This window comes from Emys orbicularis, chromosome 7 (assembly GCF_028017835.1).
Source record: "Emys orbicularis isolate rEmyOrb1 chromosome 7, rEmyOrb1.hap1, whole genome shotgun sequence".
Lineage (NCBI taxonomy): Eukaryota > Metazoa > Chordata > Testudines > Emydidae > Emys > Emys orbicularis.
Window position 1 is genome coordinate 105,431,997 of NC_088689.1, and position 18,003 is coordinate 105,449,999.

Here is an 18,003-nt window from a genome sequence, read left to right on the forward strand (position 1 = left end):
ACAAACACTTATGTTCTGTATTTAAAAGAAGCTGGATGATGTATTCATATCACTAAGTGATGATCGAATACTTTCTATTCCAACAGTAACTAAGGAAGATAACCAGAATCTACTAAAATTAAAAACAAAAAAACAAAAAACAAAAACCCAACTGGCCTGGATAATTTGCAGGCAACAGTTTTAAAAGTTGTGCAAGGAGCTTTTTGGAGCATTTATGTTTATTTTTAATAAATCTTGGAAAAGTGGGAAAGGTCGAAAGAACTGAAATAAAGCCAATATTGTGGCAATATTTTAAAGGGCAAAAAGAATGACATAGATAATTATAGGCCAGTTAGCTTGACATCAGTTCCAGACAAAATAACATAATGGCTGATATGAGACTTAAAAAATAAAAGGTTAATGATCTAATTAATGCCAATCAATGTGTCTCCCAGGAAAACAGGTTTTATTGGATTAACTCACAATATTTTTTTGTCAAGACTGTAAGTTTGGTAGATAAAGGTAACTGTTGATGTAATACTTTTAGAATTCTGTCAAGCACTTGACTTAGTACTTCCTGACATTCTGATTAAAAGTTAGCACTATGCAAAAATCCATATGGCAGGCATCAGATAGATTAAAAACTGGCTAACTGATTATAAAGACTGTAGATGTCACCAAGCTTTGTGGTAAGATAAATAGGGATAAGGCAAAGTCACTAAATAAAGAGCCATCAGGATCACTTGGAAAGATGGGCACAATTAAACATTTATTTCAATACATCCAAGGACAATTGGAGTTAGGCGGCTAGGTGCTTTTGAAAATCCCACTAGACACCTATCTGTACCTTTAAGCCATGTTTACAGGATTAGGGCAGCCTGTACCTGGAAAAGCCAGGACTCTGAAAAAGTTACAACAGATAATGAATTGAACATGAGCTCCCACTGTGATACTGTGGCAAAAGGGGCTAGCACCAATGATTTGCAGTATCCAAATCAAACAGAGCAGAGTACTGTTTTCACCCCAAGGCAATTCTTCTTCTTTTTTGTGTACAATTCCCCAGAACCAAGCGTCCTGTTACTTGCACTGTTCACACCACATTAACCTTATCTCCCTGATCTGGTCTTGTAGTGATTTTTTGTTCTCATGTCTGGTATACCAGTAATTCACTTTCCACCCAGTACAAAAAGATTTCCAATCAAAGACAGTTAGCTCCAAACATGAGACATAAACATTATTGGTGCTGTAGCATTCCACAAGTATGATGATTCTGATGAACTTCTCTAATTTGAACTGCAGTGTAGTCTTCCAACTTGACAGTCTACAAAAATAAACAGATAAAACTGAAAGACAAAGGACAAAGCCCATAATTCAAAACCTTTTAGAGCTTCTGATATAGATTTTGGAACTTTGTATTATTCATGTTGGACCAGATCTTCAGCTGGTGTAAAACGGCATACTGATTTACATCAGCTGAGAATCTGGTCCATTTTACATGGGAGAAAGAAATTTCTATAGAAATACAAAAGTTTTTGAAAAATCACTTAAGTCTTCTGATTCCCAGTTCCCTATTTAACCCACTTCACCACATTGCCTCCCAGGCAAGTCACTTTAAATTCTTTGAGCATTAGTGTTAAAATTTCTAAAATGGTTTAATGATATTTAAGATAAGCAAAATCCAAAAATAGACATGAGGAAAATTTATATGCAGCCATATATCATTAGCTAAATATTATTAACCATTTTACAGATGACAAAACAAGGGAGAAAGGATAAATAACTGATCTGGACTACTGGATTAGATGTGAATATTGAAGCTGGGGCCCCTGGTACTGACGCTAATTTATTGTGTGATTTTGGCAAGTCAGAAAACATCTGACAGACTCGATTTCCCCTTCTGTAAAATAGGGGTGATATTTACTAATTCCATATTTACAGGATGAGAGTAGCCTGTACCCTGGAAAAGCAGTGCTATAGAATAACATTAAACCCACCATGCTGCATTTATACCTGCAGTGGTCTCCCTTAAACACTCGCCAACTTATTCAGATGATTAAATAATACTACCTCATTATATGATGAAAATTCTCATTAGACACTAGAACATGATTTAACTTTGCACACAGGCCCAAACATATTTACTTACAATAGATAACACTAATTCCACCTCCAGTCACAAGGTTTTAATTGCATCTGTAGACTCCAGAAAACCCTCATAACAGAGGGCAGCATTTCACAGTATTCAGACTAGTGTCTAAGAGCAGGTCCCACTTGCCACTGGGAAGGCTCCATACTCATTCAAGTTTATTTAAACATTTACCAGTTGTTCCACATAAAATAAAGCATGTGCTGAACTTTAAGCACAAGAATAGTCCCACTGAGTTCAAGTATGTGAGTTCAATAGCACTACTCATGTATTTAAAGTTAATGGGTGAAATTCTGGTCCCACTGAAGTCAATGGTATTTAGGTATTGTCCAGCCAAGCGAGAAGAGGGACAGAAACAATGAACATAGTTTAATTAAGCCACAACTTTATTCCCAAATGTCAGAGAGTACTCAGCAGATAAAATTGTACAGTGCAGGTAATTCCATAACCATTTATATTACCCGGAGCACTGCTGTCAGCCCTCCCCCTTCCTACCCTGGTCCCCAGCCCATCAGCTGCTGGGATCTCGCCCCCCCCCTCAAATGAGGGCTAATGGGGGCTATAAAGAAGGGGGGGTTGACTCCCTGCCATACCAGTTGTAGGAGCCCTGACCCCCCCATTTTCACTCCTATGAAAATACCTCCTTTAAATACTTTCCAGATCCATTTTATCTAATCACTGCATCTATTCCCTACAGAGTACCTGGACTGGATATCTGCCCCAAGCTTACATAATGAGCTGCAACATCATAGCCTAACCTCTGTTATGTTTTTTGCCCCACTAAGCCCCCAAACTCCTGTGGGGAAGGTGAAAACCCCACCTGGCCTTGGTCAATCTGGTGGTGAATGAAAAATTCCTTCCCAGACCCCAACCCCAGCCCGACCCCACCCCCACCCTACCAGAAAGGAGCAACTAGCTTAATGCCCACAGTGGATCATGACGAAACCTGGTATTTTAACTACTTACATGGATGGGAGGCTGCTCAGACTGGTCCAGGTGAAAACAAAACCAGGTTATTTACTGCATTGACTTGGGTACCAATAGTCCCTGCCCCTCTTCTGGTCACCTGACCAGCCCCACACTGACCTGGCATGGTGCTGCATGCACCTCAGCTCTGTACCAGGTAACTTTCTTGGCTCTCTAATCCTTGAAGGTGGAACACACCTTCTCCAACAACCCACCACTTAATGTGGGATGAAGTCATTTGCAGGTTAAAGGCATAAAATTCCAAATAAAAATACAGAGGAGATTATTTTTTGGGTTAATTCTGTAATTTTACATAAACTTTCTTTCATTTCTTTCTTTGGTGCTAGACTACTTTAAAAAAGCATCTTTTTTCTGGACACTCTTCACCACCTCATTGAAAGAGCACCATATAACACTGTTACATGCTAAACATTACCTTCTCTGACAGAGCTTCTTCTAATGTTGCTAGAGCTGTGTCCGTGTTACTGGAATCCGTCTGCAATGATTTCACTCTATCTTTTAAATTGCTTAGCTGTTTATCTTTATCCCTAAGTTGCTCCTGTAGATTTTCAATCTGAAAATATAAATAGATCACAATATTAATCAATATTTTCTTATCATTCAAGCAGGGAATTGAGCCATAATAATCTGCATTACTAAAACAACTACATGTACACGTACTGTGCTGTATCCCTCAGGTTACTGCAGATCTTCTATACCACACATGATGAGCAATAGAGCAACCTCATCTTTTGCTCAATTCTTTCAATATTCATGGCTACATATTAGAAAGTTTTGGGGCAGAAGGGGTGGATTTGGAGGGTGTTGTGGAAGAAGAAAGGAAGCCTCAAAACCTATGGATAAGCATCTTAACTTCTGAATGTTTATTTGAACCAAACTCTTGGAGGTGCACCCAGCATTCGTTAGCCTTTTGAAGGTGCAACCACCAGTACTGAACATGTAAACTGCAGCTGGCCAGGGGTAGCTCTAATTTATATGTCTAGATTTTTTTTAATGATACATATTTTTACATGATTCTCTCATTCTTCTGAGTGCTCCATTGTATAACCTGAACATGGCCCAAAAGACATAATTCACAGACAACTAGTGGGGCTTGGTTCATCTTAATTTTTTTGTGGAATGCACAATCTGGGCAGCCAGTCTCCACCAGCACTTTTGCTCTTAGCCACAGTTTTGCTGGCAAGAATGTATGAACATTGAGAAGTAAAAGTTGGTCCTTAACTTTTAAAGGCAAATACATAGTAACAAGGCAGGAATGGTCAACTAGGATATAAAATAGGGAAAACCTGTTGAGGTATCAGTTTATAATATATTCAGAATATCCCTATTTTCACACAGTTAGAACCAAACATATTCTCCTTGTGCACTGAAAGCTCCTACTGACTTCAATGTGAATCATGCTCACACAAAGATTTCGGGACTGCGGCTGAAAAAATGTGCCAAATCTGTTGAGCAAAGTCTGTACCATAAAATATTTTTGTGGGTAACTGATTTAAAGTAACTGCATGTAAAGCAGGCTCTTAATAGGAAGAACCTGTGATATGGATCAAGTTGAACAAGTATGAAACAGCATATCTGGCAAATAAACCATGTACTGGCAGCAAACCAGGCACTTTTATCCATTATCTATAGCCTGAGAACAAACAAGCTAAACTGCAGATTATAACTCTTGTACATGATTGGTAGCCTGGATCTTCTCCTGAGGACTACATTAGTTACCATTGACTATACGTTTTTATTTCTCTTACTTCATATCATGCACTCTTATCTAAAAAACACCAGCATATGCAAAATATTCCTTTTTACAACCTTAAAATGTCAAGGAGGAAAAATAATACAACTTAAAAATAAATACTCTTTCTTTTGCATTACATATTGGTAAGGAACTTTTTTTAAAGGAATCCTGTATAAATTATGCCTCAAGAAAAAACAAAACCCACAAAGAACATGCTAGAATCCACACAGGATATCATTAAACAATTACAACCCATACTTGATGAGGACCACATCATGGAAGATATCTTTCTTGAACCCTCTCCCCCTTTTGGCCTTCAAACAACACCCCCCCCCCCCCAATCTCGGCAAGCTCCCCACAGGGATAGGACACAGCAACTCAAAGCGGCACCAGACCCTACCAGACCAACAGGTGTAAAACATGCAGCTATACTTCCCCTGCTACAATGATCAATACCCCCCCTTTCAAGATGCATGGGTCCAACACATGCCTTTCACAACATGTGGTGTACCTCATCCAGTGCATCAAATGCTCCTACAACTGCCATGTGGGTGAAACTAGACAATCATTACACTCTCAGATTAACTCACATAGAAAAATGATAAAAGACAAAAAAACACCCTATCATTCACAGGCGAACACTTTTCACAAAGTGATCACTCGATATCTGACCTCTCAGTCTTCGTCCTCAAAGGAAACATGCACAACACCTTCAAAAGACAAGCCTGGGAACTTAAATTCATAACTCCGCTGGACACTAAAACACATGGACTTAACAGAGACACTGGTTTTATGGCCCATTACAACAACTTGTACACGCCCTGCTGCCTACTAACCCTCCATTGTCCTATGACTGCAGAGATGCCCACTTCATATTAAGTGATCTCCTACAACACATGTGAACCCATTATGCTTAACGATTTGTCCCACCTTATTAGCTTGGCCACTCTAGCTTTCCTTCTCCAAACCTGAAGAGAAGCTCCGTGAAGCTTGAAAGTTTGTCCCCTTCCACCAACAGAAGACAGTCCAGTAAAAGATATTACCTCACCCACTTTCTCTCTCATATTCTGTGACCAAGAGTGGCTCATAGCCTGGCTGCAACAACACTGCAAACAACATCAATTTTCTTAAGAGTAAGAAGGCAAACATGAGCAAAATTTAAAAATATACAAGAGGGAAGACAGACCAAATCGGAGCTGATAATATGGGTATAGCTATAACATATATAAAGCCATATTTATGTAAGCGTACAACTTTTTAATATTCTCAAACCAAAAGAAAACAGCAGTCTAGAAAATCAGTGCCACTTCCATCACTTGAAATTTCCCCTACACTCCTTATGTTGTTCCTCCCTCACTGTGATACTGCATTTTGATTTATCTTACTGAATGCTTTAGGGGTGTTAGAATGGGGAATCCAGGGTTCTATTCCCAGCTCTGCAAATGACCATCTCTAAGACCTTAGCAAATTGCTTAACCTGTCTACTTCAGTAGGTCTACTATGTAAAATGGGTATAAAAAGAGTATAATCTTTCTGAAGTTTTCTAAGTGATATGAAACCTTCAAAAAAAGCATGCCTTTGGATAAGTGTGATAGTAATGCCGCCCCAAATGGTCAGAAAATGTCATCACAGAGTAAGACAACTTTCATTAATCGTTCTTGAAGCTGACTTTCTTCTATTACATGGAGTTTGGTTAAATTTTAAAAAATGTTGATTTATTACCTAAGGTGCTCAATTCCAATGGACAGACAATGTACAGTAAGAACCTATTCCATATGAATACCTATACACACACAAATGCAGAACTATCACAGCAGTTTTACTTTTCTGGCTGTTGTCCACTTCATATCTTCAGACGTGGATTAGAATAAGGAGAATGATATACCCACATATGTCAAAAATAGATTAATGGAGCTACCATACACAATGTTCCCATTTGTGCAACTGATCCTGCAATAACAGAACCTTTGGGCAGGTTGCTCTACTGTCATTTTATTTCTGTTGACAGTAGTCCCTCAAGTACATATCCAAAGGTGAAAATATATTTTACGGCAAAAATCACTTAACAAATTAAGAACATGTTACACCTGGCCATGATTCAGCTAAGCAGCAGCCCTTGGATAGCATCAGATATTATATTCACTAGAGAGCTTAATAAAGAAATTGTCAAGGATGTTATCCTCTTCGTCTCCCAGATGAAGCACAGAACTATTTGGCTGGTGGAGGGTTAAACACACAGTAGTGTTAAAGGCTCAACAACTACATTTTTATACTCACAGATACTGTAGCTTGGGCTTACAAGATATATGAAGTAAGACCCACTGGTTGAATCACTTTGATTTTCCTCTACTTAAAAATAAACATTTTAGCTACTATGCTCACTTTCACACAAAAGTGTCTCCAAGAATTTTATCACATATATTTTTAGGCAGTTTTATAAAACACTTATTCTTCCTTAATATATTATAGATGTGACTGGCCAAGCAACTGCCACAGACTTCCTGTCACTGACTTACTACTGTACATATATAAAACCTGAAGTTTTAGATTATTTCATGGCTGTGAAAATCTTTACAACTAGAGCCTTATATGGTAGAAGACAACTGCATAATGCTGAATAAATAGACAACTTTAGCATTGTGGTTGGTTTATAAGAGTCTTCTTGAATATTGATGCAGAACAAAAATAGATCACTCTTTTCAATTGTGTTTTGTTCCTGCCGTTTATGGCTGATGTAGGTTATATAAAAAATGCATAGTAATAGTAAAGGAAGAAAAATAATGGGAAAACTACATTGGGAGGTTGTCAATTTATAATAGAACAAATCAATCATAGAAAGCTGGCGTGACATTTTATAAAACAAATTCTGAGATGCTTAATTAAACATTGCTTTGAAGCACTAATGTATTGATTAAATTATCTTTATCCTGTCATTTTTAATAGGAAGCAGTTTTTTAAACTTCCCATATGACATTTACGTAGGTCCTGGCAACCTGGCAAAAAAAACGCTGCATATGATTGAAACTGCAATCCTAATGGTTCAGTGGGGCCTTTATTGAGGAAATGCTCTTCTCAAATCATTGCACATCAAGCTCATGGGTGATCAACATGTTCCACATTAATCACAAAGGTTTAGTGTACAAATTAATCCAGCTGCTCCAACGTTCTCTCTCATTAGTTTAACATTAATCTGGAAAAATTGTATAAATATTGTGTTCAAAATCTAATTCCAGTGAAAGCCATTAAATGGATCAGTGCTCCAGTCTTTATATGAAAAATATTACCTCTTCAAAGCTTGACATGTGACCTCATACAGGCAAAAACTCCCATTCATTTCACTAAGTCTTCCTACTTAAGGTCTTCAGATTAAAGCTCCAATTCAGGAAAGCATCCCTAGTCAGGACAGCAGTTAAGAACATGCTTAAAATTAAGCAAGCGCTTAATCACTGTTTTGAATCGGGGCCTGAATCTTTACTTTGATAGGCTCCAGCAGAGGACACATTAGACCAGATCCTGCATGTACTGAAATCAATAGAAAATTTGCCATTGACTTCATATAATAATGCAATACTTTGCACATGCAAAGCAACTTTCATCCATAAGAGCTCAAAGACTTCAGTGGAAGCAGGATCAGACCCACTACTACTGTTATAGCTGAACTAGATTATTTAGAGTATACTAGAGTATTTATTACAAACCTAAAGCCAAATTCTCTGCTCATTTAACCCCACTGAATTCAGCTGAGTTATGCCAGCAGAAATTTGGCCCCTCATGAGCAAAAATTTATAACCACCACAAAACAGGGGTGCACATTAGCATGAAAAAACATCTGAGATAAACTGTTTACCTTAAAATGTGTGAAGTCAATTGAAGATATTTTGACAATTTATAATTAGCAATTAGGGTTTGCGTATAATACATACAGAGAGAGAGAGAGAGAGAGAGAGAGAGTGCAATATATGTGCACATGCTAGTGGTAATTTCTTTATTAAAATGTGTTGCAATCTGAAGAGTGGTTAGGTCGATATGTCAGATAGTACTATGCCAATACTGTATCCTAATTTAAACTTTTTACAGTACGATGATGTGAGTACATGACCTTATTACTATGGGTAAGAAATCCCTACTTGCTCTGTAACACAGTAAAATACTAGCTTTAGAAAAGGCACACCAAGTATACTCCATACATTTTCATCATTGCTATCAGTGGAATTGGTGACAATATTTTAATTTTGACATTTAAATATATAAATATGCATCATAGCAATTGGACAAATTCTGTCCTGCATGACATTCCACGTCTGGAATTTGGCTCTGTATAAAGAGTTAAAGCTCAAGAGACACTACATGCTCCATCTCTCTGAGTATTACTGGATATCTATCTTCCTCGAGGAAACAGAAAGAGGGTGGGGGTGGACAAGGTGCTGGGAAGATATTATGTAGATTAGCTCATTACTGTAAATTATCTCTATTTCATACATAGTAATATTTTTGTTCAGACATAGAAATAGAAGATAAAAGTTCCTAACTCATTAACACCTATTTTATGGCATTGTAACAGTCACATCCAAAATTATATTAACTGGTACTTAGAGACTTGCACACCATGTTTCTTTACTTTCATCCAAGTATTAATGATTCTAACAACTACTTCATGACCCCCTGTGGAATATTTAAGCCATTGCATGTTTCAGCTTCATCAAAATATATTTTCAAATGGAGGGGGAAAATACCAGGAGAGTGTTTCCAAAAACATGTAATCAATATTTAAAGTTGGATCTGCTCTTTTATTTTTATCAGCTTGACCTACCCATTGTAGGCACCCCAAATTAAAGTACTTATTTCCTATGTGCAGTGCTTATCTGAATTCCAAAGTATTTATACGATTTCCTTCCCCTTCTAACTAATTTTAAAATATGATCCAAGCCTTAACCAAGAAAACATGTTCTAAAATATTACAGCATTTAACAAAATTCTCCCCTCAGAGGTAAAGAGAACAGGCAGCAAATTAAAAACATCCCCACTGAATTACAACTGTTTTAATGTAGATCATTCAATTCATGGCCCACAGATAAAGCAATACACAAATGGCCTCTTTAGTCTCCTACTTACACTGGTACTGGTGTAAATCTGGAGTAGCTCCATGAAGTTATTTAGATTATACTGGTGGAAAGTGAAAGGAAAAACAGTCTTTTTGTTTGTTTGTTTGTTTGTTTGTTTGTTAAGAGCAGTTGGATAGGAGTTTAATGATAATCTGGTAGAATAGACAAGATCTCTTGGTTAGCTAAACTTGGACAGAACTCTCAATAGGGTTAGGGAGTACAATGGGAGTTTGTATTCTTAGACACTAAAATCTTGTAACACATCAAATTAACTAGCTCTTCATGGACTTTTTAAACCGAGAATGATATAGGTTATGACAGATTATTGCTCTCTCTCTAACATACATGTATATATATATTAATTTTATTTTCCACATGCATGCCTCTGGCAAGGTAGGACATGCATTACCATCAAGTTGTCAACATGTAATCCCCATCTACCTTTGCTGCACTGACACTGCGCTATTATCTTTACAAAAATAAATTCATCTCATCTTTCAGTATTTTAATAAATGTGTATATTCTCATCATTTAAATTTGACACTATTTATATTTTTTTAAAGCATTACACACTCTGATAATAGTCTGATCTATTAGGCATCCTGTCAATAAACTGCAAGTGCTAATCCTGTCACTTTTTGGCGACTGTCTCAGAATGCTTCTTGAGTACTCAACGGATTAAATTAAATCTCACCTGCTGACATTCTTTGTAATTCTACAGAAAGCTACATTCTCAAAAAAATTATTTTCATTATCCAAGTTAAAGCTAAGATACTGTACTCTGTAATTTGCAAGAAAATAATATAATCAAAGACAATTTTCAAAATAGTGCCTTTAACGATCTATAATGAGGTGTAACAGAATTTTTCAGAGAAATTTTTCTGTGGCCTTTTTATGAAACCTTAAATATTTGCTAATACAATTAATTTAGCTCAACATATTTTCTACTCTGCTTTGGATTTATATGGGTTTTAAATGACTTAAACTACAAATATTTTGTAATACTGGCTCTTTGAATCCTAAAACTAATTTTGTTTGACCCCTCTTAGTTTCTCTAGACCTAATTCGTTTTCTGAAATGTGTATCACATTACAGAAGGAATCATCATATTCCAGTAAAGTGAATCAAAAAAGATAAGATTAGTTTCATTTACATCTAAAAGGAAAACCCAGGAAAAACAGAACTTGTGATTATAAATTTTTTCATTCTTTATTTAGTAAAAAAACTTATGTATTTTAAGAAACCAAATTCCAAACAATATTTTGCAAATTATTATAACATTCTAATGAGAAAGATTTATTAGAAAAAACATTTATGCAATGGAAAAGATATCCCTATGAACAGACAGAATTTCAAGCTCCCCTTCTCCCTCAGCAGATATGTTTTTTTCTTCAGAAAGTGTTTTCAGGGTTGGATTTTAAGACAAAGAATTTTGAACCCTAGCATCCATTCTCACGTTAACCCCCTCCCAGAGACACACAAACATAATGAAGGGTGCAAAAATGAACTACTCAACTGAAAAAGACAATATTAAGTGTAGCTCAAATGCAAATACCATACATGGCTATTTACACACAATTTATTTTTTATTGGTTGGTATGACTCATGGTAAATGTTCTGACCCACACTGCAAATGGTCCATTTCAGACACATCTCAACATACTCCAGAATCTAGTATCACTAAAGAAATAACTCTCGTAGTGACCTAATACAATAGAAGAATTAAAAATATAGAGAGTTGTACCAATGTCTGTTCACTTTACTACATTTTTTAAATGCTGAGATAAAATACATTCTTAGTTAAAATCAGTTAGAACAAAACCAATTATTTTTAAGATGCAGATTAAACTTTTTTGCCTACTATAACATATTGGGGAAAAAATACCGCTACATGATAGACAGATAGCACAGGGAATGGTTTTTGGAAAGAAGCATTGATCTGTAGCCAGAAACGTTTCACAGAGTGAAGTGCAGTCATCAAGTGTCAAGGCAGTCGGAAAGTAATTTTTAATATTACTTTAACAGATTTTACGGTAACTACTTAAGGTCCTGATCCAGTAAGAACAATATACAATCTGCCTCCACCGCCCTACATCAGCTTCCATGACATGGAAGCTGCACTCTTATTTTATTTAATCAGGGGTTTTGATTAACAAAATGTTTTCACTGTGCACTTCTTTTGCTTCGATAGTTTGACATTTCAGAACAGTGTAATGATCAAGTCAGAGAATAGTCCTTGTAAGTGCTTACAGATTCAGCACATGAACAGTAAATTTTTGTTCTTCTTTGGGGGGAAAAATTATACAACCTACACTTATATAAATTTTTAAAAAATCAAAATATATGGTTATAAGACATTTAGATATAAAAATTACAATAAATACGAATTAGAAAAATATGTTAAAATACACAGCATGTCTTGGAAAAATGCAAGATTTTGTTTATGAAGTAGAGTTAAAGGAGGGTGTTTTGCTGCTTCCAATTACATATATTATGGTAATTTATTTGTTATTACTATTCTCGTCTTTATCAGGGTAGTGAGTAAATGGTCTATAAATCTTTTCAAAGTATGTTAGATTTTTCTTCATTTTTTTATGTCGTTTCAATACTTATCATAGTTCTGAATCATTCATCTACAGAGGAAAGATTCTAGTCTTTCAAATGCCTGCAAATTATCCACTTTGCTACCAAAAGAGAAAGTTTTTTCCCATTTCTACATATTTCTGGAGTGCTTTCTATGGCTGACATCCCCTAGCAAAAATAGCACAAGGGACAACAAGATATTTTCACCTTGTATTTCCTCTAATATTTTGCATTGCAGGCTCTCTCTCCAAAATATCAGGGTATTAGGACATTCCCAAATCACATGACAATATCATTTCTAAAATGCCAACATACGTGTGAATTACTAAAACCAAATCAGTTCAGTTTATTGGTGTTCACAGTAACTTATTAAAATACATTGGCCTTGATCATCCCATCAAACCCATGGAGGCAAGAGGTATCCACATAAAGGACTGGCCACTCTGCACTGTTTCACTATCTCCAACTTCTTTTAGTACTACAGTTTCTTCAGGTTGAGTCCTACAGCAATATTTAGCCAGGAGCCCAGAACTAGTTAATGCTGCTTCAAGCAACACACCCCAACCTCATGACAAGAGCAGCAGAGGAACAAACTATTTGTTTGTGCAGTGTTTAAGCACTACAACATTTTAGATTTGGAATAGCAGCATTTGTGACATGACATACTTTTTAATTAAGTGAAAACATATCAATCTGGCTTTCTGTCTGTGATGTGATGTGTTGCTTACTCTCATCTACAACAGTACTTTAAAACAATTTAGAATAAAGCTGGATTCAAATTTTTAATGTGAACTGTGTTAACCATAAGAACGGCCATACTGTATCAGACCAAAAGTCAATCTATCCCAGTGTCCTGTCTTCTGACAGTGGCCAATGCCAGGTGCTTCAGAGGGAATGAACAGAACAGGTATCATAGAATCACAGAATATCAGGGTTGGAAGGGACATCAGGAGGTCATCTAGTCCAACCCCCTGCTCAAAACAGGACCAATCCTCAGACAGATTTTTGCCCCAGGTCCCTAAATGGTCCCCTCAAGGATTGAACTCACAACTGTGGGTTTAGTAGGTCAATGCTCAAACCACTGAGCTATCCCTCCCCCATCCACTGTTGCCCATGCCAGCTTTGGGCAAACAGAGGCTAGGGACTCCATCCCTGCCAGTCCTGGCTAATAGCCATGGATGGACCTATCCTCCATGAATTTATCTAGTTCTTTTTTGAACCCTGTTATATAAAATGTATGCAATACAGTAATGCTACCAAGTTACTTATTTAGGACATAGCCTTCCCTTGATAAATGTGTGCAACTCATATTAACATTAACAAGAGTTAGAATGCACACAGAGCTCAAGAGATTATACCCCCCCATGTATGTACATTAACCCTTGTACTATGTACTTACATTTTGAGTTAAGTTGCACACTTTCATAACTACACTGAGTGTACAGTAAAGTATACTTTTTAAAAGTCAAATTCTTATCTATCAGTTATTTTAAGCCAAATTTTTAAGAAGAACTCTTCAAGCCAGGACACAATTAAGAAACACCACACTCAATCTTCTCTGTTGGGCTTAAATATATATTTATTTAACTCTCCACGAACACATTCACAACAGTGAAGTGTGAACTGATCACGTACAATCTAAAATAAAACATAAAAAGAATTTTAAAAGTCACCCTGACATAGAGGTATGCTTGAATGCTACACTTGTTGTTTACAAAACATTCTCCTTCCCCACGTCACTATATATTATATATGGAAACAACTCTACAGCAGCGAAAAAGAGAATAATTCATATTCTACCAATAAACAACTGTACATGGCAAATGCATGAATAACTATCGACAATCCATCGAGAAGAAAACAACAGTAGTGGCAAAAATAGCACTAGGGCAACAGATCATCCCATAAATGACCTTCAGGTCTCCCTAAAAGCTCCACCAATTCTGATACCAAATCAACTATAAGTATATACACAAAAACCTGATCCAAGGCTTAATGAGGTCAATGGGGCATCTGGCAAGAGGGGTCGGGGAGAGAGAGCTAGCACAGGAGCGCTCCTTTGCTCGTAGAAGTATGGTTCCATTTTGAGTTATTGCCAACGGGATGGGTCTGAACTGATCAGCAACCTCTAGGTAAGTGACTTGCATATTTTTTCTTCTGAACTTAAAGATTTATGGTGAGATTTTTCAAAGTTGCTAAGAGGATCTGGACACCTATTTGCACTGGTGGCATAATAAATCCTAGCCTTCTGCAGCAGATATTGGTTGTTCCCGAATATACACAAACCTCACATTTTAAATTCTAGAATCAGCAACACGATATTCCTGAAAGACTATTTAATTTAGAAGTATGTTGTAATCAGAACTTCTTGCCACCAGATTAAGATTGTCAGCACTTCTGTTATACACATCTATTTTCCTTGGTCTATGAGAGGGAATTGCTGGCAGGGCAGTGTCTGAGAGGAGTCCTGGATTTTGGAACTTGCTCCCCATTATGTTTGCCAGAGCCCAGATTTGCAAAACCCATTTGAATGTTAAGGTTGTTGAAGAGGGTATGAGCTAAGGTAGATATATTTATGGGCAGACCTCTGTTTATGTTTATACTGTGATTTCTAAGTTATGGGATAGGAGCCTGGACCACTGGGTGGGCACCTGTACTTATATTTCTAAAAAAAAACCCTGAATAAATAAAGAAATAAAATAAATGGAACAATTTGGCTGTAAAAATCAGTTCCAGGATGAATCTTGTCATATACTACTGTTTTCTACAATTAAAAAAACTGGCTATTTCTAAGTGACTGGAGTGTCAAAAAATAAAGTTGGACAGAGATTTCAAACACATTTTAGTAATCTGGCAACTCAAAATTAGTTTGGTTTTCTGAATTTAAATGTGCCATCCCTTAGTCCCAAACACTGCTTTGATATTTTAGAGAAAAAATATAAAAAGATCAACATAGAGAAACTTATATTTTAGGAAAAATAGGATGCTGGCTTTTACCAAGTTTATAAGTATAATTTTAGCTCAATAAAACCACTATAACATTTAACTTAAAAAAATAGTCTCAGAGAACTAGATAATACAGGAATGCATACCACCTTCAGATTTGGGAGGGGAGGGGTTTGAGGGAAGATATAAAGATAAACTTTGGGGAAAATTCTCTTACACTCACTCCATTGGTATAACAAGATAAAGAGTAATAGGACTTCTTTCTTGTCACTAGTCTGGGATTTCCAATGGCTGGAGTCCATTTTCTATGGGAACATTACAAAGAGACTTTCAGCTCCTGAATCACACTCAGCTGTCACAAAAGCCTATCAAGGCTCATTGGCCGAAACTGCAGAACTCAAACTTTCTGCTGAATAGACCTAATAGTTATCTCTATTAAACTTGATTTTTCCATGGATAACTTAACAATTTGTTTAAGTTTGTCTGCTCTGTAGTAGGAAACACCTAACTTAGGAATTCAGAAACATTCTGATGCCCATGTTATATTTTGGCTAGAAAAAAACAGCTATTAAATTCTGTAGTAACATGGATTTACTGTATCTTTAACTTTGTTATTTCACAGTCCATTCAATTTTAACTAACCAGCCACAGAATAGCTCTAAAGCTACTACCAAAGAACAGAAAGGATATGCTCAATGGAAGGAACTTGGAACAACAAATAAAACCAGTGATTTTGACTTGAATAATCTGGAAAGGCCAGAGACCGGGTAAATAATATTTCATAGAAGAAATTAAAATGGTTATTAATATTAATCTGTTCAATAAATAAGTTTTAGTAAACTAGACTTAGGAAGAATAGTCTAGTGGTTAAATACACAGGACTAGGAATCAAGAGATCTGGGTTCTATTCAGACATTAGCAACAGACTTCATGTGTGATTAAGCACCAGACGCTCTTTGTGCCTCATTTTACCAATCTGTAAAATAGGGATATTATCCATCAATACTAGTAAAAAGCTTAAACTACTCAAAAGAAAAAACTCTTCAGAAATGTAAAGTATTATTCTATTATAAAAAACAGAAATACAGTTTGGTTGGAAATTAACTGGGGTAATATTCTCCTTGGTTACAAAATATGTACAGAAAAGAATTAACAGCTCTACAAATAATCACTAAAAGATAAAAAAACGTATACAACTATGCTGGTAACATGCACTTTTACACATATAATAGCATCTGTAATAGGGGGTCTCTAACATATAAAAATGTACAGAAAGTTTTTTCTGATTACTTTGTAATAAAAATACCTCCGATTTGTTAATAACTCCTGTATACTTAGACACTGTGATAGTATCATGTCTAAAGGTACGATTTGGTCACGGAGGTCTTGGATTCCGTGACTTTAACACATCTCTATTACTTCCTTGGCTTCAGCTTCAGCCCCACCCCATCACAGGGCTCAGATTTCAGCTTCAGCCCTGCCGTGACGGTATCATGATTTTGTACATTTTTACCACGACTGCTCCATGAATTTTGCCTAATTTTACCATAAGAAAACCATATCCATAATCATGCCCTATCAATGAATGAGTGAAAGAGTAATGAGAAATGATCTGTACTAGTAGAACTGATCAAAAATGGGGGAGGGCATTTTTACTATTTTTCCCACTACAAAAATATTCTCTCTCTCTCTCTCTTTATATATATATATATTCAGTCTGTTTTCCATGAATAAACTCTTCTGGAAATTTTCTAAGTAGCTCTAAATACTATGGGAGCACTCCATCTTTCCCCCATAGTATATAGGATGCAAATTTACCTGTTCAGGATACTGAGGCAGCCACATGGCCTTCAGAGGGAAGGAACTGGCTGCTGAGTTACCACAGAGCAACTAGGAAAAAGAGGAGGAGAAAGCCAAAATGAGCCTTAGGGAGGGAGCTGCCCTCGAGCGTGCTGACACTTCTACAGAACTATAAAAGCTCGTCAGTGGGCAGACTAAGCCAAGAGAACGGAAGGCTGTCAAAGGAAAAGGAGCTCCTAGACTGAGGGCCTGGCTTCTACTGCCAGACTCCAGTTGACAGCAAACTGGACCCTAATGCTAAAATTAACCTCTAACAGGAAGCTGGCCAAAATAAACCTGGGCTGATAATATCCACTTGTGTATCAGGAAATATTCATTTTGTGTCCCCTTCTCCTTAGGGCATCAGTAAACTCTGAACAAAACAACTTTGCTCTTGAACTCTTAAACAAGACTCACACTCCACACATCCAAAATGTATTAGGTGCTTTCTAAACACAACGGAAGACTCGCTCAAGGATCTTACAATTTAATTAATATAGGGTTATCATATTTTAAGTGTCCAAAAAGAGGACACTCCACGGGGCCCCCGCCCCGCCCCAACTCCACCCCCAGCGCCGCCCCGCCCCCGCCCCCCGCCCCACCCCTTCCCGGCCCCGCCCCAACTCCGCTGCTTCCCACGAACATTTGATTCGCGGAAAGCCTGAACCAGGCAGGCAGCAGGTAAG

At 36.8% G+C, this 18,003-nt stretch overlaps 1 protein-coding gene across 1 annotated transcript in view; it reads right to left on the reverse strand.

Annotated features, from left to right (window-relative positions):
- The window catches only part of ERC2 (ELKS/RAB6-interacting/CAST family member 2), a 645,944-nt gene that overhangs the window by 295,520 nt on the left and 332,421 nt on the right, over positions 1–18,003 (reverse strand). Inside the window, exon 7 of the mRNA XM_065408253.1 lies at positions 3,528–3,665. Within this exon, the coding sequence (XP_065264325.1) occupies positions 3,528–3,665 (138 nt within the window). The remainder of the gene's footprint in view (positions 1–3,527; positions 3,666–18,003) is intronic.